This window comes from Sebastes umbrosus, chromosome 14 (genome assembly GCF_015220745.1).
Source record: "Sebastes umbrosus isolate fSebUmb1 chromosome 14, fSebUmb1.pri, whole genome shotgun sequence".
NCBI classification, from domain to species: Eukaryota; Metazoa; Chordata; class Actinopteri; order Perciformes; family Sebastidae; genus Sebastes; species Sebastes umbrosus.
Genome location: NC_051282.1, coordinates 24321152 through 24344741, shown reverse-complemented (window position 1 = coordinate 24344741; position 23590 = coordinate 24321152). Strand labels below are relative to the sequence as shown.

Here is a 23590-nt window from a genome sequence, read left to right as displayed (position 1 = left end):
ATAGCATTACTTTTTATGCAATCAGAGCTGCTGTCTGTTACGAATCTTTGCCAGTAAACTATTAATTAAAAATCAATACTGTTTTTCGAGACTCGATACAGTATCACAAAACATATCGCGATACTCAAATGTACTGATATCTCCTTACAATCCAACTTTTGATGGAGATGCCTATTTTTGTTTACTATCAAATAAAAGCTGCTTAACGCTGTGAACTGATTCAACTGTGAACAGGAAGAGAACTTTCCTTGCGAATTAATTTTTTGTTAAGTAAGAGCTTTTCGCTGCAGGTCTCCGAGGCATTACAGACGTAGTCTCTGGAACTCTGCTGGCCTCTTATCCCGCTGTAGACCAATTCTTAATAGAATTAAAAAGGATTAATGCGCTCTTTAGTATGCTCAAATTCAGGCTTGCTCTCCCAGCCCGAACTGTTATGCATATTTCTAAATCTCCCATAGTAATTACTCAGTGAATACACTAGCTGCAGCCATTAGGACTGCAAGTGGGCACATTGTGTCCCGATATGAGTCTGTGAAAGGCATTACTTTGCATGTTCCTGGTTAGATAAATCTTCTTGCTTCCCCCGTCTTCTCTCTCTCTCTCTGCTCCTCAGGGATTAGGATATTTCAATAAAGCCACGTTGGCTCATTGAATAAGCAAAGAGATCAACCGCAACACTGACGTACAAAGAACTGACGGGGCCTACAGGTGGATAGCAGGGTTGCAGTCACTGCCAAATGTGGAAACCTTGTTGTGTTTGTGTGGGTGGGTGATGTTTGTGCATTTCTTCACATACACAACAGTAAACACATACCTAATTTATCAGTCCAGCACATATGGCATGTTCAGATGAGATGGTACACCTAGACATACTATCTGATGAGGACAGTTTCATTGTGCTATCTGATGAGGATAGCATCACTTAGCAAATCAAAGCAGTGCTGTACTCCCCCACACACATACATACATACTATTCTGGTCAACCGAGGCTGCAGAGTATTTTTCGAAGGTAAGTGTTGAAGCTTATATGAATTACTAATGAGTTGTAGAGGAACACTGTGTGAACATGTATAAGAGTGCGATTAAATTCCTCCCTGTAATTCTCAGAAATGTCTGTTACAAGATTAAAAATAGCATAGATTTATAGAACACACTTCTCTAAGAAGTTAATTTCCTGTCAGCGTTTTAAAAGAACAATCAAACGTTTTATGACTGCTCAGGGCTGAACATTTCATTGGCAGAGAAATGATATTTCCTTAGGTTTGTTGAAATGCAACCATGCCTCTCACTAGCCTCGTATAAACCAAGGTTGCATCTGAAATTCCATACTTACTTGCTATTTAGTACGCTAAAACACTATGTGAGATTGCTTAGTACGAAACCTTATGGTGCCTTCACTCTTGAGCTTGTGTTTACAACATGGGAAGTCATGTACACAATATGCTTGGCGTTCAAGTGGTTAAATAGTGAGAACACCGCTGCTAAGCAACGGCAATATTAACGTTACTGTCGGCGTCTAGAAGCCACAGAGGCTAACAATTTATTTAGCAAGTGTGTAACATAATGCAGGAAATGCAAAGGCATAACGACAGAGGAAAAAGATGAGGCCGTTGGGAATATCAACATTTTCCTCAGACATATTATAAAATTCCGAAGAAAAAACAATATACAAATAAAATTACAATATCTTAAATTATTATGCACCGAAAAATGAACTTCCATGGCCTCTGCCATTTCTGACAACGTCAACAGACACAGGACTTTCAGAAACTTTCAACTTATTATTATATTACAGAATGCAACGCTGGACACTATGGCGGCATAAATATCCCACAATGCAATGTGGTAGTGAAAACAACGTTCATAACAGACGTTGACAGACAGCTCTGTGACATCAAAAATGCTTCGATTTAAGTGTAAGTCACTTTGCTACAGGCGTAATATATATTTGAAATAAATTCAGACTTTGATTCTCACAAATCATCATTTTGGTCACATGAGGTTGGTATGGGTTACCATGGTTACAACCAGCAAGGAGGCACTCAAGAAGTGACAAGGTAAATTGCTTCTCAGCGCGTCCAAAAGGATACATACTACTGTTTATTCACACAAAAGTAAGTTGAACGATAGTACACATATTGAGTATGTAGTGCATAGTACGCGATTTCAGACGCAGCCCGTTTCACAGGTGTAAACATTCAGCTGACAGGAAGTAAACATGGACCCAAGCTCTTGCCTAGCAATGCAGTTCCGTTGAAACAGTCTATAGCCGGTTATGTCAAACAGCAAATTGAGCAGAAAACATGCCACTATTTACCATCTTAGAGGTCATATTGTCTTTGCGAGGGAGAGGTGTTACGAAAGTATACCACACAATGGAAAAGGTTACCTGATAAGACCTGGCGCCACAACGTGTGGTGTGTTTATTTTAGTGTCAAGCTGAATGTTTCAGGGTAGGGTGACCTTAGCTACCTGCAGCTTCTCTCTGTTGAGCACGAGGTGTGTTCAGACAATGATCCGACTCTTCCTGTCACCTGTGAAACAAACCAGAAGAAGAACACGTTTAAATAAAAGTGACGGTTAAAGATTTGCCCCAGAATCATAACAAACTAGTTGGACTTTGACATAACAGTCTTTGATAAAACCGGCTTATCTACCAGAACCTAGACAAGACACGTTGTCGATAGAGATACCAAACCACTTTGTTTATATTGGGCTGAAGGATGAGAGATGTCGAGTGTGTGTGTGTGTGTGTGTGTGTGTGTGTGTGTGTGTGTGTGCTCCATAACCTGCAGGCTGCTGAGGGCAGACTGGAATGCAAAAACAAGATCTTTGGGAATAAAAACAATAGTGAGGTGTCAGTGACAACTGCGCTGGGAGAGGTGGGAGGACGATCCAGGGCTCCAAGGTCAACAAGCTGAGCCTCCTGCAGCACACGCAGTCACATGTAGTGGTAATGTAATAGTGACATGACACTCTGCCCGTGTTAATACAAGCCGGGGGAGTCATGAAAACAGCCCATTCATCACTTAAGCAACCCACAGTATTACTCAAGAGAACCTCATAAAGTTGGATGTATACAACTGACCTCAGCGCTTACTCTGGAGCTCATAAGTGATACATCTTGAGAAAACACATCTCCTATGTGTATAAAACATTTTGAGTCAGTGTATATGGAATCTTTTATTGGATTTAAATAAGATAAGATAAGATAAGATAAGATAAGATAAGATAAGATAAGATGAGATAAGATAAAATATACTTTTATTGTCCCCGTGAGGAATTTTTTCCTACTGCAGTTACAAACACTAAATTAAAAAAGCATCAACAACAATAATAAACGATTCCACACAAGACAGGGAACAATTTCACAGAAACAGATGTTTCAACACATACACAGTCCACGTTCATATATGGCACATATAATCACACACACCATGGCAGGTATTGCACCCAGGTAGTGCACTGCACCTTCTACCATCTTGCCCATATTGCACAGACAATAGCCCAATATTACACAGATGCAACGTATTGCACTGTCCCTATTTAACATATTGCACTGTCTAACCATATTGCACTGTCCCTATTTAACATATTGCACTGTCTAACCATATTGCACTGTCCCTATTTAACATATTGCACTGTCTAACCATATTGCACTGTCCCTATTTAACATATTGCACTGTCTAACCATATTGCACTGTCCTTATGATAGCTTTATGTTACGAGTTGTTGAGAAGTTTAATAAACATTGGCATGAAGGAATGTTTGTAACGGTTCAATCTGCACCGTGGAACTCTATATCTCCTGTCGGAAGGTACAAGTTGGTACTCCTGGTGTAAGATGTGAGTTGGGTCTGACACAATTTTCTGTGCCTGTCTGATGACAGACTGCTCATAAATCATTTGGAGGGTATAAGGTGGTTTTTGATCCCCATAATCTTCATGGCAGTCTGCAACCATATTAATAGTTTTAATCCACAGAAGACAATCCTACAAATATTTCACCGCCCACAAACATGTATTTTAGTATTTATGTTGTGTAAAAGTCACATCCACACAAATACAGGGCGAGTGTCAATCACGATCCTATGCCCCGCCCCCCTTAGTTACTGTTGCTACGCCCCCTTAGTTACTGTTGCTACGCCGGACAACCTTGACCAAGAGAAAGATGGCTACGATGACAAACTTCACTCAGGTAACTTTGGGATGCTAGACATCGTGTAAATCAACATTAATAACACCAAAAGTTACTTCGGAGCGACATGTAGAGATAATATAAACAAAGGAACGAAGTCAGACGAAATCATGCAGTCAGAGCTCCAACAGAAAGTGGAGAGCTCCAATGCTAACGATTAGCATAATAAGCAATTAGCATAAGTGCTAGAGATTAGCATAAGCCAGGGGTCAGCAACATGCGGCTCTTCAGCTCCTCTCCAGTGGCTCCCTGTGGATTTATAGAAATGGAAATGAATAACTGTTTTTTGAGGAGTATTAGGGCCACATTGAGGAAAAAAAATAAATCTGAGATTTCGAGAATAAAGTCATAATATTATAAATGTCATGTTCTGGCTGTGCCAGTCTTTATTAGTTATGTTTATGTGATTTTGGTTTGTGTTTGGCTTCTTTTATATTCTTATTCCAGTTTCCTGTTTTATTTTGTAATTCACTCCTCCTGTGTCTTGTCTGGTTTTACTTCCCTCCTTTGTTTGTTTTCCCGCCTTTTGTTGATTGTCTGCCCCGCCCTGATTTGTTTCACCTATGTGTAATCATGTCTTGTATTTAAGCCTGTGTGTTCCCCTCTGTCCTTGTCGGTTCGTTTGTCTTTCCAGCCCCGTCTTCCTTGTCCTACATGTTACCTGTTACCTCCTGCTCTGATCCTCGTGTTTCCCTGGTTAGTGATTTTTGGTTTTGGTCCTCTGTTTGGTTTTTGTTGTTTGTTTCTATTTTGTTCTTTTGTACTTTGTTCCCCTCCCTGCCTTTTGTTGTTTTGGATTTCTCAGCTTTGTATTATTAAAGCTCGCTTTTATTTCAACTATTTTCCTGCCTGTTACTCTGCATTTGGGTTCCATGTTAAATTCACCCCACACCGTGACACCACGTTCATATATGGCACATATAATCTCACACACACCATGGCAGGTATTGCACCCAGGTAGTGCACTGCACCTTCTACCATCTTGCCCATATTGCACAGACAATAGCCCAATATTACACAGATGCAACGTATTGCACTGTCCCTATTTAACATATTGCACTGTCTAACCATATTGCACTGTCCCTATTTAACATATTGCACTGTCTAACCATATTGCACTGTCCCTATTTAACATATTGCACTGTCTAACCATATTGCACTGTCCCTATTTAACATATTGCACTGTCTAACCATATTGCACTGTCCTTATGATAGCTTTATGTTACGAGTTGTTGAGAAGTTTAATAGACATCGGCAAGAATGAATGTTTGTAACGGTTAAATCTGCACCGTGGGACTCTATATCTCCTGTCGGAAGGTACAAGTTGGTACTCCTGGTGTAAGATGTGAGTTGGGTCTGACACAATTTTCTGTGCCTGTCTGATGACAGACTGCTCATAAATCATTTGGAGGGTATAGGGTGGTTTTTGATCCCCATAATCTTCATGGCAGTCTGCAACCATATTAATAGTTTTAATCCACAGAAGACAATCCTACAAATATTTCACTGCCCACAAACATGTATTTTAGTATTTATGTTGTGTAAAAGTCACATCCACACAAATACAGGGCGAGTGTCAATCACGATCCTATGCCCCGCCCCCCTTAGTTACTGTTGCTACGCCCCCTTAGTTACTGTTGCTACGCCGGACAACCTTGACCAAGAGAAAGATGGCTACGATGACAAACTTCACTCAGGTAACTTTGGGATGCTAGACATCGTGTAAATCAACATTAATAACACCAAAAGTTACTTCGGGGCGACATGTAGAGATAATATAAACAAAGGAACGAAGTCAGATGAAATCATGCAGTTGGAGCTTCAACAGAAAAGTGGAGAGCTCCAATGCTAGCGGTTAGCATAAGTGCTAGAGATTAGCATAAGCCAGGGGTCAGCAACATGCGGCTCTTCAGCTCCTCTCCAGTGGCTCCCTGTGGATTTATAGAAATGGAAATGAATAACTGTTTTTTGAGGAGTATTAGGGCCACATTGAGGAAAAAAAATAAATCTGAGATTTCGAGAATAAAGTCATAATATTATAAATTAGTAATTTTACGTGTTATTTTCTTTTTTTTCTTGTAAAGTTATGACTTTATTCTCGTAATATTACAAATTTTTTTCTTGTAAAGTTATGACTTTATTCTCGTAATATTACAACGTTTTTTCTCGTAAAGTTTTGACTTTATTTTCGTAATATTACGACTTCCATTCATTAAGTTCTGACTTTATTTTCGTTATATTACGACTTTTTTCTCGTAAAGTTCTGACTTTATTTTTGTAATATTACGACATTTTTTCTTGTAAAGTTATGACTTTATTCTCGTAATATTACAACGTTTTTTCTCGTAAAGTTTTGACTTTATTATCGTAATATTACGACTTCCATTCGTTAAGTTCTGACTTTATTCTCGTAATGTTACGACTTTTTTTCTTGGAAAGTTATGACTTTATTTTTTTAATATCACAAAAAAAATTCTCGTTAAGTTATGACTTTATTTTCGTAATATTACGACTTTTTCTCATAATATGACGATTTTTTTTCTCGTTAAGTTATGATTTTATTCTGGTAATCTCAGATTTTTTTCCCCTCAATGTGGCCCTCATACTCCGTAGTACATTTGCACTTTGGCCCTCACTGCATTAGACTTATATACTATATACTTAGACTATAAACTGTGTTACCTTCATCACAATGCTCAAATGTTTTGTGGCTCCAGACAGATTTCTTTTTTTTTCTTTGCCTAAATGGCTCTTTTGATAGTAAAGGTTGCTGACCCCTGCGTTAGGCTATAAACAAACTGCAAAAGTTGCATAGTCTTGCTTAAAATTCTCCATAGTTTACCTTGTCTCCTTCTTGACGTATACGGCTTGTTGGCTAATGTGTGTATAACATAGTATAAATATGTGTGTAAGAGGGGGCATGTAAGAGTTTATAGTACAGTACTGTGTGTGGGAGAGTAAAGTGCATGGTGTATGTGCCAGACATTGATGCAGAGTGTGTCTGTGATAGTGAGGATGGTACTCTCTGTGCAGCGCTGCTCCTAATTACAGTCCTCCCCAGGAACCAGCTTGAATAACATGGAGAATTAAATAACCTGAGGTGCTGAGGTCACACTTACAACACCGCAGTACATCAGAGAGCCATTGAAACGTGCTCGTTGGAGTTAACTGTTAAATACAGTCACTTTCTGCTGCTGTACGCTTTTCTGCATGTAAGTGTGATGACAGCGTAGAACCAATAGTTTAATGAGCATGCACACAGCAGGCACCTGACAATATTCCTGTAATTCATGATTATGAATGTGGTGAACAAGTGAGTAATTTGTGTGTGTAATGCTGATCCACTAACATCACTTGCCACGGAGAGCTTGTGTAATTGGTAGATAGAGGGCAGTAAGTACAGTGCAGTAAGTCGTTTTTATTATCTTTAACAACAATGGTTACTCATTATTAAATGTGTTGCACATGCTCGTCTTTTTGTATTACATGTCTCTTAGTATGTCTTAAAACAAATTATCTTTTTCCTGACACTATTGGGCAACAGGTGGCCTACAACAGCTTTTTATGATGTGTTGTTTACAGTCATTCGGTGAATTGTTGAACAATGTCAGTCTGACAGTCACGGCTGCTGGCTCCATTGTTATTAGTGCTAACCCTGGGGGGTGAGTTATGGTTACCTCTGTCCTGTAATTATGTTTCTCCTTCCCCTTGGTTGTGGTGACAGATGATGCCGGCAGTGGAAAAGCCGGCGAAGGAAACCTCCTGTTGGAAGATGAGGAATGATGGCAGTGACAGGGAGACAATCCCAGGCCCGGAACCACAGATGTACCTATCTGTCTAGACACTAAACAGCTGTCCTCACATACTGCTCCCACACTGCTTAAAAAGCACCACAAGTCAGTAACCATGTCAAAAAAAAATTATGAAGTAATGCAACTTGTTTACAGTGCAAATCAGTTTTTTTAATGAACATTATTGAATTGAACGCCATTATGTCAGCCTTGTATCAAGACTGGAGGGGGAAATTGTCGCACACAATAGGCCTTTTTTGCAGCAGCAGATATTTTGACTTTTCATGGCAATAAAATCACAGATCGCAGGAACAAATAATCTTATAACTACAGTTGGTAACTTTAATACAAATATTTTTTTGTCATATTTGCTCAAACTGCTGCTATATCCTGACAGTAGTGTAATGAGACTTTTAATCTGTGAAAAAATCTTGTTCCTCTTTGTCCTCCTAATGCTCCTAATAGCATTTGCAAGATTCCACCACGCCCGAAGGAAAACAACATCTCAGAGCCGAGGAGTCTCAAACGTAGCTGTCAATCACTGCTCATGAACTCCGTTTATGCCGTGTTCACACTGCACGACTTAAACCCTGATTTTCCACTTTGCAACGGTTTTTAGAGCTCCCCGACAAAAGCCCCAAATCAGAGGTGAATCTGCGTTGGCTCAGCGCTCGCACATCGGTGCTCGAGCGTCATGTGTGAACTGTTCAAAGACGACAGCCTAGAGGCTTGCTGGCATATCACAGACGCATTCCAGATATCTAGCATGCTAAATATCTAGACCTGTCGGGGAGTCTGTCAGGGAGCTACAACCAATGATAGCGTGAGACACAGGTTGAGGGGAAACCTGGGGGAGGCGGGGTTGCCTGTAACAATGGGAACTTACTGTATGTGTTGCATTTGCAACACGGAGCAAAGTTGTTGTTGCACCGAGGGTGTTGGATGTTTGCATGAATAAACATAACACAAGACCGGTCAGTCATGTAGTGTGAAAACCACAACGACTTAAAGACTCACGATTACAAGACAGCAAGTTGTGTAGTGTGAACAATACAGCAATCTAACGACTTTTAAAGTTTAAAGTTGTAGTTTTAACTTGGCTTTAACTGTAAAATGAGAAAATATGTGATTCGGCCGCCATGTTGAAAACAGTCGAGCCAAAACCAAGCACATTTGAGGAGAGAAATAGGCATTACAGTAACTCACTAAGTAGTCTTGTTGCCTAAACCTAACTAAGTTGTTTCCTGTGAAGATGGAAGTTTATTTTGAAAAGACTGGAGCGGAAATTGACTCGTGCGTCACAAAAAAAATGAGGAATAACGTTTCGTAAGATATCATACGAACCGTTGTATGAGGATACGTGCACTCGAACACCTGTATGGCACGCAGCCATGTTAGTGTTACTAATTCCACCGGTGCTTTTCATGCTATTACATGTCCATATTTCTGCTGTGGAAATGGTCCATTTGTGCATCCATATTAATTAAGTGTGTTGACATGTACATTTCTTGCAGTGTGCTGCTCCCCTGCTCCGTTCTCCTCTCTGCAATTTTTCAGGTGAGTGCCTGATCGCCTCACTGATCCGCAGCACAACCAAACACAAGGCTTTGTTTATTTAACAATAGGGCTCAGCCAAGTGTGAACAGCTACAGACGGGCTGCCTTAACAAAACATGACAGTGATAGACACACTGATTTAACTGACATTTTACAGCGCTGCAGCACCTCCTCATTTATAAATCCCTGTCCCCCTAACACTCCTGTCATGTTGTCATCGCTGCAGGTGAGACTGTTGGATTCTGACAGAGAGCAGCTTATAAACAAAATCAACCAAAAGGGCAGTTTGGTGGGAATTTCTTGCATTCTTTCTCATGAGTGAGCAGTGCATGCCGGTGCTTGTACATGTAGACTGTGTCAGAACAAATGGTGGCGCGTGTGAGTTGTATTGTATGTGTGTGTGTGTGTGTGTGTATTTTGACGTGTGAAGCTACAGAAATAACAGAGGGCACGGTATAAAAATCCTGATTGTTTCTGAGGGATTATCCTTCACAATGCAGGGCTTTATCAGAGGGCCTGGACCGCTGTAACAAGACACGCTCGCCCTGGGTTCGCCCAGCCAAATACTGAGACTTACGCCAGCAAGGAATCACAGGGAGGGGGGGAATAAATGAAGAGAGTAAGAAAAGAAAAGCAAAGGGGGGGAGACGATGGCGAAGGAGTGCAAAGAGCAGAGAGAGGGAGGAAGAAGAAAAGTGGAGTGAGAGGGGAAAGTGAGAGAGAGAGTAAAATGTAGAGAGAAGTTGAACAAGTTTAACTGGAGGCCATGCTTCAAACAGAGAGGTTTGTTTTCTGACAGAGATCCCTCTCAGGAGATTGAGCTGGAAAACAGATTAATAGAGGCTGTCCAAGTTGCTCTCTGATATTGCACAACATGTGCCTCAGCAGCATGTGAATAAGAGCTGCTCTGACGTGGCTGTTTGTGCGTTATAGCCTATAATGTATAAGATGCAGCCTTTATATTCAAACAATGTACAGGCAAGGGTTGGTCTGTTTGCAGAAATCTTTCATGTTTGGCTCCTTGGACGAGAGGTGTTTTTGATTGGGTTGTTTTATTTGCTTCCTTTTTATAAGGCTTTCTCAGCAGGATCAGGTTGCCGTGCCCAGGCTGACCAAACTCTGTAAAGGGGGGCTGTGGTTTTGGAAATGAGGGGGGAGAGTTGGCCGCTATGGAAGGGGCTTTAATATGTGTGTAGGAGGTGTGGGTGTACATGTTATTGTGTGAGGCCCTGTGACTTCATATATTCATATATTCCCATGACACCTCCACTCCTAGCACTCATGAAGAATATTCTTTCAGACTCGCTAATTCACTTTTATGAGCTGTTCATTTCTTTGGTATGTGAGCGCCATAATGTAACCACGTAGCGTGATTGAATGTTTATGTATTACAGCGCTATCCAGTGGGTGCAAACCTCAGATGAATGTGATTACTGTGTACATATTTCTCTATATGTGAGTATGTGTGTTGGTGTGCTTCCTGTACTGGCAGCGTGTCGATGTCCCTTTTGTGATGTTCAACCTGTGCCAATTTCAGGCTTCATGCTGAGCCGATTGGACGGGCCAAAGTGTCTGTAAAGCTGAGAACACAGACGAAGGCCACCAGTTGCGTCGCCTCACGTCGCATTTGTCCTAGCCTAAAAGTTGCACTCGAACACACCGCAAAGACTACAGCTGACGGCCAGTTAGCACGTACGTTCTGGGCCTGCATGAGATGAAATAACTCTCCCTACCAGCAGGTCGCGGTAGTCTGTATTCGTCATTCAAAAAGGGAAACCGGAAGACCGAGGACTGCGGATATACAAGCCGTTGTTATGATACGTACATGAAATACAGCGGCGTTTGCCGACCATTTTCACACCACTCTCGCTCACCACTTAGCTTCATTCCAGATGGCCATGTCACTGTGAGAATATCCGTGTATTTCATCTCAAGTAGGCGCAGAACGTACGTGGTAGTTGGCCGTTGGCTGTAGTCTTTGCGGTGTGTTCGAGTGCAACTTCTTGGCGAACAAAGGCGACGTAAGACGACACAAGGGTTGGCCATTGTCGCCGCTAGTTCTTTGATGTCTGTTTGGTGTGTCTTGGCCTTAACAGTCCCAGCACGACTTGCTGTTCTCTAAACTCACTTCTCCTTTGGTCTTGCACTTCGAATGAGGGATTATGCTTATTACCATTTTACTTGAAAGCACCACTGACTGGAAGCTTTTCCTAGCCACGGTTCAATCACTTCTAAGGTTTGGGGTTCAGGGAAAATGCCATGTAATTGCCTGTGCTGTTGCTCTCTGGTTGAATAATATAATTTGTTATCTCTAGAGAAAGTCTACTTACTGTCAGGGTGTGAACTGTTTTCTTAAAAGGAGTCACTCCTGGCCTGTGTATGCAGTTTAGGTTGCGGCCGACTTTCTACCGGGAGTATTTAGAAACCATTGTCGAGCTACGCAAACTCAAGCCAAGCAGGGTACCGACTGAGAAGCCAGGACTATTGTTTCAGAGCTACTCAGGATTCTCAGGGTGTTGCTTTGCCTTAGCTTTGACTCCACAACTCACACGCTCTGAATGGTGCACCCAGTTTTTGTTCATAATGGTGAATTGTACAAACTGTATGGGGGTTAATTTACCTCTGTCCTCCTTTTGTACGTAAAACAAATCTTATAAACGCCAGAGCCACCTTTCAAGCTCTTAGAGTTTCATCCACACATGGGCAGAGAATGAGTGATTGAGGGGGTGGCGGTGGGAGGGGAAGAGAGCTGTTTATCTCTCATCGCTGCTCTTATGAGCGGAACAAGAAGGGAAGAGTTGAGACAGATGGGGAGAGGACTCAAAAGCAGCAGAATTGTAATTATTTACCCTAAAAGTCCTGTTTAGACTGGCTGGAATTTAACTCCTTCTTCTAGATGCGTAGTGTTTGTGGGGGTGTGGGTCGTGGGACATGCATGCTCAGAGCTTTGTGTGTGTTTTCAGCCAGTCCTGCGTCATCGCTGCTCTCCTCTGTTTATGCAGGGGGCTCAGTGGATACGTAGAGGGATGGTAGGATATCCAAGCCTCACACTGTCACTTGATATCTATGGAAAATAGATCAGATGATTGGGACAAGTCCACTTCCACACAGCTTCCCACCAGCAGAGCTGAGCCAAGTCCGTTTACTCTCTCATTAATGGCCTGTTGTCATGCTGTCGTTTTTATTCAGTACGTTGGCGTCGCCAAGTAGTGATGAAGCGCTCAAGAATGATGCAAACTCAAACTGGTTAGTCACGCCAAATTGCTTGGCCAATGTGATCGTTATGGTTAAGATGGAAACTTGAGAGTGTGTTTTGGGGATATTTTTTTGCTCACTATGCTGGTGGACTATAGAGTGTTGCAGAAATGACATATTTGTGTATGCCAACCAGGAAGTTAGCATCGCCCTGGTTCCCTCAACAAAAAGCCAACGGGATTTTTCCATTGGGGTTTGGATTATTGCAGAAAATAAGCTCTGTGGCAAACAAACGTTTATAACACTTACACATTTTGTTCAGCAAAATAATCTTCACAAATGAACACCCCTTTTATGATTTTTGAAGTCTGAATGCAATCGCCAGATGTAAAAAGCTAACGTTAGGCTCTAAACAAACTACAACATGGTTGCATGAACGCGAGTGAACACAAAGTGAACACAACGAGGCTGTAAAGGCGGAAGAGTCAGCGTGATGATGTTTAGTAGTCTCATTTATCCACTTGTTAGCAACCGCCCTTTTTAAGACACATGAAGGCTTCAAATTTCACGAGTGGGATATTTACTGACGTATTTTAGTTTGTTGAACAAAACGTTAAAATCTCTTCAGCTTGTGTTAACCACAGACCTTATTTCAGGCATTTAACTAAAAACCCATTGACTTCCATATGAGGGAACCGGAAGTGCTAAAATGCTAACTTTTTAAGACTCATACCTGTTGCACTCCCCAGGGCGATGCTACCTTCCTGGTTGGCCTACAAAAATACGTCATCCCTGGATCACTTTATTTGGCTTAATTGTTATCAGTTGTCCTGTACTGTTATCGTTATGCATTGGATATAATATGAAATATCCACAAAATATGTCACTTAGTCAGAGGTCCTCAGTTTACTCAATGATAGAAATGGGGTCCTTTAAGGGGAACCACTGGACTATCGCAATGTAAGAGAGACAGGGAAGGGCAAAGGAGAGGCAGAAAGGAAGTAGTGAAGAGATAGAGAGGCCCATATTGAGTGACACAGACGACGCTCTGTGTTTTCTCGGTGGACCAGAGAAGATGCAGTGTAAATGAAGCGTGCTGCAGCATGGCGGCTTCTGCTTTATCCTTGCACTGTGTGTGTGTGTGTGTGTGAGAAAGGGAAATGACAGAGGGCCTCTTTGAGTACTCTGTGCTCTGTCCTCTCATGGTTAGGATATGTAGGGAGGACGAGTGCAATCCTCTGTCCACGACCCATCCCCAAAGATAACAGGAGGATATACGCAGCACAACATGGATAAATACAAATGATCCTGCCACAATACAGAATCCATGCTGGGCTTCAGGATGTGCTTAACTAATGTCACATCTGTTTCATTGTTTTTAAATCTAGACTGGAATTAAGACCGTGTGGTGATGTTGTGTCTCTTCACAGCAGTCTGAAGAGGGCAGTGTGTCCAATGTGTGTCTCTGACCCGTAGGACAAGGGCCTCCCCTTGTGTTGGCTGTGCTAAACTACAAATCTGGCATATTTGCAATAGTTCAACCAACAAGACATGAGGTTAGAAACTTCAAGTAATTAATTCATAACAGAGGATAATTTGGCATAAAACCCTGGCACCGTCCCAGATAACTTGAATGATGCCAGTAGGGGTAAAATGATAATCACGATTATTTTGATCAATAATGAGATCCGGATTATTCATTGTTTATATTGACAAATTATTTTTATTGTACTTTTATATTTAAATAAACAGAACATCGATTTCACTTCCATGTTGTGCTACATTACTGTTAATGTACAAATATTTGCATCAAAAATAAGATTGTTCCTTATTCACAGTGTATCTCCCAGAGGCAAAATAAATACAATTGTACCAAAACTTTTTACCCAAAATGAAATCAACAGAGCACTGCTTTCACTTTCACGCCGTGCTTCGTCCCTGCGAAATAACAAATTGTTGCATCAAAATAAGACGTAAAATAAGGTTGTTCTTCACCTGAATTCAGTGCGGTTTCATTTTATTATTAACTGGCGAGTAATATACAGTAAATTACTCGATCGCTCCCTGGTGGCTGGCTGTTAGCTTAGGAAGTGCTTGATTTGATATTCAGCGCAGTTTTCTATGAATGGAGCATTTTAAACGTCAATGACACAGGCGATTATGTTCATTTAATTGTGGGAAGCCAAAATTGTGATTGTGATTAATATTTGATTAATTGGGCAGCTTTTTTTTCAGACATTTTTCAGACTTTTTTAACATTTTTCAGACTTTTGAATGACAGCTACCTCCGTTGAATGAACAGCCAATAGGAACGCTCTCTCTCTCTGAAATGACCTGTGATTGGCCAAAGTCTCCCGTCACGGGCTAGATCTTTTTAAAGCCTGAAAACAGCCATGAGGAGGTGCAGAAGTCTAGTTATCTCTCAGAACACTTGAATTACAATATGCTGAAAGCTTATTATGGATTTTTTGCCCAATGATGTCAAAAATGTACAGCCTACTGAAGCTGTAATGTTAATGTTTCTGTGTTGTTGTTTTTACGCCTCCGGGCTTCCCCTGGTAATCGTGGTAACCTTGAGTTTAATGTCTCTAAGACAGGAATTTTGGGTAATTCCCTCAGGCAGACTTTCTCTGCAGATTTACGGAAAGTGTTCATAAAGAGCTCAAAATGTCTGCGAGAGAGCCCTCAAGGACTTGATGATCTGACAGTGAGAGAGTCCTGAACCCTCACGGACTTTAAGAGAACGCACCTGTGAGTCTGTGAGTGTGGACATTAGGATCGGGCTTGATTTTATGGACCTATAGAATGTTTTTTTTTTCTTTTTTATATGAAAATGAGCTTTATTCTACTGTAGTGAAACAGAAAATGTTCCCATATACTCAGAACATTCCCCTGGGTGCTCTTAGTGTCATCTAAAACATATCTCCCTCCTTCATTGGATTTGGGAGAGAGGTGTTCATGTTTACTAATATTTGTTGGATGTTGTCCAGCAGCAAGTCTCGCGAGAAAACTTGTGAGATTTTTTCCTTCAAGAAGCCAGGTCACACTTCCTGCTTCTGTTCCTCCTTGAGACTTGGCGTCTGTTGGCGCGCTCTCCTTTCCTTCGACAAAATGAGTCTTAAAACCTTCCTTACTGGTGTCGTGGTTATGTCATTCTTTATCGGCAAAACACGAGGTAAGAGATGTAGCATTGTAAATGTGCATTTCTCTCCTGTTTTTTCTGTTTTTGTTGGACATTCTTGACTTCCGCTAATCATGGATATGCGGGTGCGGTTATCCTGTTCCTTCTGCTGAGGTTTATAGAGATAAGAGATAAAAGTTTGTTAATGATTCACTGCACATCTGTTGTCTCACAGAATGCCGTCAGATAAACACCTCCTGCAGCGATATACAGACTGGAGAGGGATTCCAGTTCAAACATCGATGTCCTGACGGAAGTGACTTGACAGTGAATGATAATAAGGTATTTTAATTTGCCTTTACACTAAACAGTAGTACCATCGTTTTTTAAAAGGTTTTAAGGTCTTTTACTGTGTATTTTTGAAGAAAGAAAGAGATGGAGAGAGGGGAAGCGGTAAAGAGGAAGTGAAAGTTTGAGGTTTTCAAATAACTCCATGCCAGTGTGTTTTTGCTTTGACTGCAGTGATTCAGGGTACGTTTTTTTTTTTATTATTTCCCCGGCAGACAAAGCTTGCTTTTGCTGTGATTGGCACCGAGAGGAAAAATTATTCGGGTGAAGTGATCCGCTTGGACAACAATTCGGTTGTTACAAGAAAGTGTCGGGACCTTCAAATAGAATGCATTGTTCGTAATGTGAGTCTCCCTTTATTTTAATATATGTTTATATACATTGAATCAATGAAAGACATAAACAGTAAAATCTTCACACTGTACACTCTCACAATATAGACTTTGATTTTGACGGGAAATCTTCAGGGAGAGGAGTCTGTAATAGACATCTGTGACGATTATAAGATTACCGGTAAGGCAATGAGATGTTGTGAATAACTGATTTACTATCTTACATTGCTAATCATGAATATATATATATATATATATCATTCATGTATGATATACTGTACATAAATCTCACCTCTTTACCTTAAACAGAGAAGCTGAAGAATCTTGATCCCAGTTATCCAACAACACCACAGAACCTCACCAGTGAGTGGACGTTTACTCTGATAGTGACATTGTGTTGTTATTCTTGTGCCTCAAAACATTTTTGTTGACAATACCGTTAATTAAATTGCTGTAAAATAACTCAAAGTAATATTTGATGATAACATGTTTGTATTTTGTCTGTCGTCCAGACGGTGTACCAGTCGGTGTAGCAGTCGGTGTAACAGTCGGTGTACTACTGGGTGTACTGGTGCTCTGTGGGATCATTGGGATGCTTTGTTACATTTTTTGGTTTAAGTGAGTTCTATTCTATTTGCAATAACAACTGACTTTTAATGTCATGTACACATTTGCTTACACAGTGTCTTACACAGACTGTTTCTGGACCCCAGTATGCTGAAATATTCAAACACACTATTTTTAGAATAAGCGAAAATAACACATTTATATAGCATGCATAAAACTGCATGATTTTTGCCCCAAACTGCATGTGATGATCATAAATTGGGCATGTCTGTAAAGGGGAGACTCGTGGGTACCCATAGAACCCATTTTCATTCACATATCTTGAGGTCAGAGGTCAGGGGACCCCTTTGAAAATGGCCATGACAGTTTTTCCTCACTAAACTTTGGAACGTTATTTCCTCCTCATTCCTGACAAGCTAACATGACAAGGTTGTTACCAATCAGGGCTGTCAAAGTTATAATAACAATAATAATTCATTTTGACGCCACTAATTTCTTTAATGCATTAACGCAACTTGCAATTTTTAGGTTTTAGCGGGCTCAGTTTTAAAGCTAGAGTGAAGATACTGGCATCATATGAAAAAACCTAGAGAAAACCTAAGGAATCCATTGGTACCAACCATGTCATACTAGCTTGTCGGGAAGGAGGATAAATAACGCTCCAAACTCATACTAGATTCTGGCAAGGAAAAACTGGCCATTTTCAAAGGGGTCCCTTGACCTCTGACCTCAAGATATGTGAATGAAAATGAGTTCTATGGGTACCCACGAGTCTCCCCTTTACAGACGTGCCCACTTTATGATAATCACATGCAGTTTGGGGCAAGTCATAGTCAAGTCAGCACACTGACACACTGACAGCTGTTGTTGCCTGTTGGGCTGCAGTTTGCCATGTTATGATCTGAGCATATTTTTTATGCTAAATGCAGTACCTGTGAGGGTTTCTGGACAATATCTGTAATTGTTTTGTGTTGTTAATTGATTTACAATATTAAATATATACATACATTTTTATAAAGCAGCATATGTGCCCACTCTCATGTTGAAAAATGTGTGATTAATTTACAATTAATCACGATTAATTATTTTAATCGATTAACTGTCCTAGTACCAATAGATTCTGTTTTTTTCCAGTTTCATATGATATCAGTACCTTCAATTCTAGCTCTAAAACTTTGCCTGCCACATTCACTGAAAGACAAGTCGGTTCGGATCGCCAGCAATCCCGCAGGTCTCACATTTACTTAGATAGTGTCTTGTATGGATTCTGAAATGTTTGTTTGTGTTTCTTGTGTCAGGAAGCAGCACGATGGCGCTACAGTTCCTGAGTTTTTAAGATACCTACGGACTTGCTCTTGTCTCAGAAATGAGAGGGGAGAGGCACCAAAAACTGGGTCAGTTTTACTTTTCACATACTTTTCAGTTGGCACTGTTGCACACATAAATACACTTCTGTTATTAAATTTCAATTAGTAAAATTCTCTTCAATGCACATCCACATTAAAGCTGCAGTTGGTAACTTTTAGCAAATATAAAAAGTTATTTTCATAAAACGGTCACTATATCCTGACAGTAGTGCATGAGACAGATAATCTGGGGGAAAAAAAATCATGTTCCTCTGCCTCCTCCTAGTGCTCAACGAAAACAACTAAATGTTTTCAGAAACATCTTGTAGTGTACTGTTTAGCTGTAAATGTGAAAGTTTGTGACCTGGCCACCATGTTGAAAACAGTCGAGCCAAAACCAAGCACCGCCCACCGGGGAGCAAACTTTCTCATTTTACTGCTAAACAGTACACTACAAGATGTTTCTGAAAACATCTGAGGCGAGAAATAGACATTACAGTAACAGAATATTGATTCATATTTGATCAGCGCTGTCTAGTTTGACCGTTTGATCGGAGTTCTCGAGCTTCACAAGCAGTTATAGAGAGCTACAGGAATGAGTCCTAAAACCCGGAAATGAGTCAGCATTTTAGCACTTCTGGTTCCCTCGTCTGGAAGTCAATGGGTTTTTTGAATGGGTTTTTAGTTAGATGCCTGAAATAACCTCTGTGGTTAACACAAGCTGAAGAGATTTTAACATTTTGTTCTACAACATAAAATACATCAGTAAATATCCCACTCGTGAGTTTTGAAGCCTTTATGTGTCTTAAGAACAAGTGGCTAAAGGAGGCTACTAAACGTCATCATGCCGACTCATCCGCCTTTACAGCCTCGTTGTGTTCGTTTATAGCCTAACATTAGATTTTTACTTCTGGCAATTGCATTTACATTTCAAAAATCAAGTATCATAAACGTTTGTTTGCCACAGAGTTTATTTTCTGTAATAATCCAAAAGCCAATGGAAAAATCCCATTGTCTTTTTGTTGAGGGAACCAGGGCGATGCTAACTTCCTGGTTGGCCTACAAAAATTCATCATCCCTGCAGCACTCTATTGACAGCTGACTCTTCGTCTCTGATTGGCTGTTTTCCTTTCAAATTCCATTAGAAACACAGATTTTTCAGATAACCTAGAGCTTTAATGAAAAGTTGGTCTATGGTAAAACAATTTTGCTTGCCAAATGTCGCTCTAGAGGAAAGGTGAATTGGAAACTTCAACAATAATTAGCACACTCCATTCACAACTCATCATTAGGCTAACTCATTTAAACTGGACATTTTCAGTGTTTAAGCACTTTATGTTTGAATGTCCCTTTCAGAGACCCTGAAGGACGTGGAGTCCAGGAGGTCGGAAGTGGTGCTTTGGACACAACTCAACACAACGGTGGCATCGAGTGAGCTAACATTCACAAGCTACTGTCAGCACTCATCAGTGACGTTGAAAACATCCTCATCTTTTCTCTGTCATTACAGGCTGAGTGTGATATCTGCCTCTGATCGAAGGGGTGAAAATGTTATCGAGCAAGATGACACACTGGAAAGTGTTCACAGGTTAGCCTGCCACGTTAACATTAAAAACATACTTGTCAAAACTGTCAAAAGTGTTTTTTAAATAGCAATTTCAAGTCTAGACTGCAATCTGCTCAAAGCTACCGTTGTCTCCATAGTAATGATCCTAAGGCTGTAGGCGAGACTCCTCCATCCTTCAGTCTGAACCACATCTTGAGAAACAAGGGAATCCAGCCGACTGCAAAGTGAGAATGAGAATTGTTTGTGCTTTTGTTTGTGCCTGTAGCCTCTATTTTCCTTTGGGGATTTAGGTGAAGTGTCCCTTTTTAGCTGGGCAGCTACTGAATGAGATTTCTCACAAGAGATCCAGTGCCATTCTTATCTAGTATATGTTTTGCAGCGGAGACATAAGTGCCCCCGACATGAACAGAGCTTCTATTCATCAAGCCGTGAACGGGTAAGCTTTTGGTGCTGGACGGATTGTCAGTGTTTTTATTATAAATGTTTTATTATTATTTAATCAACACTATTATGTAACAGCTATTGTATTTGTCTGCCTCAGGAGCTTGAGGGATGATCCAGGAGGAGTGAACGACAGCAAAGGAAAAGGCAACGTGAGGTAGGTTTGTAGTCGAACAATTTAAATATCATAATAGAGTTGAAGAGACTCATATTTTTACCTTTTTGAATTACATTTATGTCTCTTTAAAAGGAACAGTGTGTAGAAGCTGGCGGTATCTAGCTGTGAGGTTGCAGATTACAACTTCTCCCATGTGTCAAGCGTGTAGGATTGCTACGGTGGCCGACGCGAAAATGCGAATGTAGAGCCAGTTGTTGTAATGCTACATGTCTTCCCATTCATTGTCTTTGTAAGCAGCCGTGCAATGTATTCTGGTACCTATTAATATTATATTCCATTTCTGCCAATAGATCCCGCTAAATGCCACACACTGTTCCTTTAAGAGTGTGTGAGGTGAAAATATGTCCTATTGAAGATTTATATTATTATGTTTAGCCACCAAGAGGTTAATCACTTCTTATTAGTAGTTCAGTATTAAATATGTATTATTAAAATGTATCAAATGTAATTAGTTTACAGAAACCCACAGGTTATGTTATGCTTCTGTTTAATGATGAAAAAATAAAGTAAAGTGGAAACAAATCCACAGTGATAAAATATGATAAAAGCTAGAAAGAGGAGATGCAAACTATCGATGTGCAGGTGAGAGGAAAATAAGCAGCACCAATTTGTAAACACAAAATATACAATTATTTAAACTCCACTTACTATAGCTGACAGAAAAAAAACGATTACTTCCTAGAAATTAACAAAAGCATGTAGTCATCCTGATAAGTCATCAAGATGATCAAATCAAATAAAAATTCTATTTTAAATTTTCTTCAAAAAATGCTCAGATGCAGTTAACAAACGACATAATGAGCTGAAGAACTCACCCTGAGGTTTTTCTCTGCCCGTCTTTTAACTGATGATGGTTATGAATTCTTCTCCAGGATCAGGGAGATGCCCAATGGACGGACTCGCGGTGATCGTGGTCCTGAAGATGATGAGAATGATGAAGGCCAACCACTGATGTCGGACCAGCGGTGAGACTCTGCCTCTCTGTCACTCTGCACTCACAACTGAGCCCAAAAAGAAATCGCTTTTCATTTCCCCGTCTCCTTCATACCATGTTTCATTTTGCCTGTTGCTGCTGTTTGGACAGCTGTCAGGAGTAACTTCATGAACTGCCCCCCCGCCCAATCTGGCCAGTCTGAACTTCAGAGCTCGTCTGATGTCTGCTGGGAAAGTGAGCATTAACCGAGCTTTGCTGTTTCTGTGCCTAGGCTCATGTCTGCGTTTCTTGTTGTTTCTGTCTCCAGAGCTGCCAACCAAGGTTTTGACATGACAGGTGGAGCCGTAGCTTTGGTGGACAAGCGCGGCTTTGACCCAGACCCGGTCAGCAGGTGCTCTACTGCTCCAGTAAGTAGGAAGCTCTCTATATATCCTTTATTATATAGTCTCTGTGAAAATGCTCTTTTATGATGTTTGATTTGGCTATTTGTTTTGTTTGCTGCACAGGACACTGACGTGGAGTCAACATCCAACATGAAGAACTGTAGTATATAGATATACTGACTCATAATAATATTAATAATAGCCTTCTCACAGTCAGGGTATGTGGTACATTTACTGGCAGTTCCTTTGGGATCAAGTCCAGGGCTGCGGTCGAATAGTCTTTTTTGCTTAGGAAGGTTCCTAACCGAGTGAAATGACCCAGAAGTATCTCTATCGAATTCTCTAAATGCTGAGGAAAGGTGCGTCAATGCTTCCTTTATTATCTCCTTTAACATAAGATACACTGGACCATCCTTTACCAAAGGAAAGGAGAGAATAACATCCCACAATTCCTTGCAGCAGCAACATTTAAAGCGACGCAACATTCTGCCGTTCATGAAAACAAACCATATGCTTATCTTGCATATCGTTAACAACCATTTCTTTTCACTTTATTTCTATTTATTTATTTCGAACAAGTAACAAATAAGTAAAAAACAAAACAAGAATAACAAATCAAATGAACAGTAAACATGTAGCAGACTGTCAATTAACAAATAATCAACATCAATAAATATTACTTCCAAGAAGGGAGTAGGAAGTAGTAGACATTTAAGGATTCTACTCCTTCTCTATAACTCGAACAATTAACTCAATATTTATCGTATAAACTTGGGTGACTGGTAGCCTATATTCCTTTTTTTATTTGGATTCCAACCTTGGTAATGAAGTTATATTTTTCCGCGTTAGGTCAGAGAAACCTCTACTATTTGTTGATAAAGTGTTCCAGCAGCAGAAGGACCTGCGGTATCTCTCTTTCACACATGGCTGGTGAAGCAGCCGGTCACTGAAGGAGCTATTTAAGAACGTACGGGGCGAACATGCGCCTTTTGTAGTCCATTTTTGGAATATTGTAGTTTCACCACGGCAGACCCGCGTCACTAACGTCCGCCAGCGTCACATCATAATTACGGAGCCTAGTGTAAGAGCATTCGGATTCTCCTAACACCACGGTTGTCTTTTTCTGAGTGCTTATGAATTCTCCTTCTCATCTTTCCATGACCTCATGACGTCTTCTATCGAGGTCAAGAAAAAGTGGTTAAGAAAAGACATTAGAACGTAATTTTTTGACTTTTCGACCGCAGCCCAGCACTTTCGTTTAATATAATCATTTTCAAATCCCATGATGCTCTGCTCTCTTAATGAGCATGCTGTCTCTTTTCACAATGTTAGAAGATATATTCTCTACAAGCCCTACGTGCCAAATTTTGTGATTACATCTTTAAATCAGTCTGATGACATAAGCGAGATAATCCCGATGGAAATTGGTGTTGTCTATGCGTCACTTTCGGTTTATTCACTGATCACTGATCAGTCAATCAGATGGATCAGATAACATATTAATTTGGGTCATAACATTTAGATGAACATTAGTTATTACAAACAAAACGCTTGTTACTGAGAACATTAAGTGGCTTGACCAAAGTTGGGTGGACCGTAAAACATGTCAGAAAAAGTACCACATACACAACTGT

The 23590-nt window shown here is 40.5% G+C and overlaps 1 protein-coding gene and 1 long non-coding RNA gene across 3 annotated transcripts; one reads left to right on the top strand and one right to left on the bottom strand.

Moving 5' to 3' along the window:
• The first annotated feature begins 15765 nt into the window (after nt 1-15765).
• Nucleotides 15766-22362, top strand: LOC119501664. 2 transcript variants are annotated; one of them, XM_037792196.1, is made up of 15 exons: nt 15766-15914; nt 16096-16202; nt 16424-16552; nt 16649-16721; nt 16850-16903; nt 17053-17158; nt 18406-18501; nt 19810-19884; nt 19964-20041; nt 20158-20244; nt 20400-20456; nt 20562-20618; nt 21512-21604; nt 21881-21980; nt 22080-22362. In XM_037792196.1, exons 1-15 carry the CDS (start codon nt 15851-15853, stop codon nt 22125-22127), a joined length of 1224 nt encoding a protein of 407 aa, XP_037648124.1. In that variant the 5' UTR covers nt 15766-15850; the 3' UTR covers nt 22128-22362. The 2 variants fall into 2 exon arrangements, with proteins under 2 accessions (XP_037648124.1, XP_037648123.1); XM_037792195.1 differs by having other exon boundaries at nt 16421-16552.
• LOC119501665 lies at nt 19458-21749 on the bottom strand. The gene is made up of 3 exons (XR_005209873.1): nt 21738-21749; nt 20846-20849; nt 19458-19620 (listed from the first exon to the last, which is right to left on the bottom strand). It is a non-coding gene; the product is annotated as an uncharacterized LOC119501665 (long non-coding RNA).
• Nucleotides 22363-23590: the final 1228 nt, after the last annotated feature.

Bases quoted from the DNA above. Each gene is read 5' to 3' on its own strand.
- LOC119501664 (XM_037792195.1), top strand. From the start codon at position 15,851: ATGAGTCTTAAAACCTTCCTTACTGGTGTCGTGGTTATGTCATTCTTT. The intron at 17,159-18,405 runs GTGAGTTCTATT...TTCTTGTGTCAG, and splicing joins TGTTACATTTTTTGGTTTAA to GAAGCAGCACGATGGCGCTA. The intron at 20,457-20,561 runs GTAAGCTTTTGG...TGTCTGCCTCAG, and splicing joins ATTCATCAAGCCGTGAACGG to GAGCTTGAGGGATGATCCAG.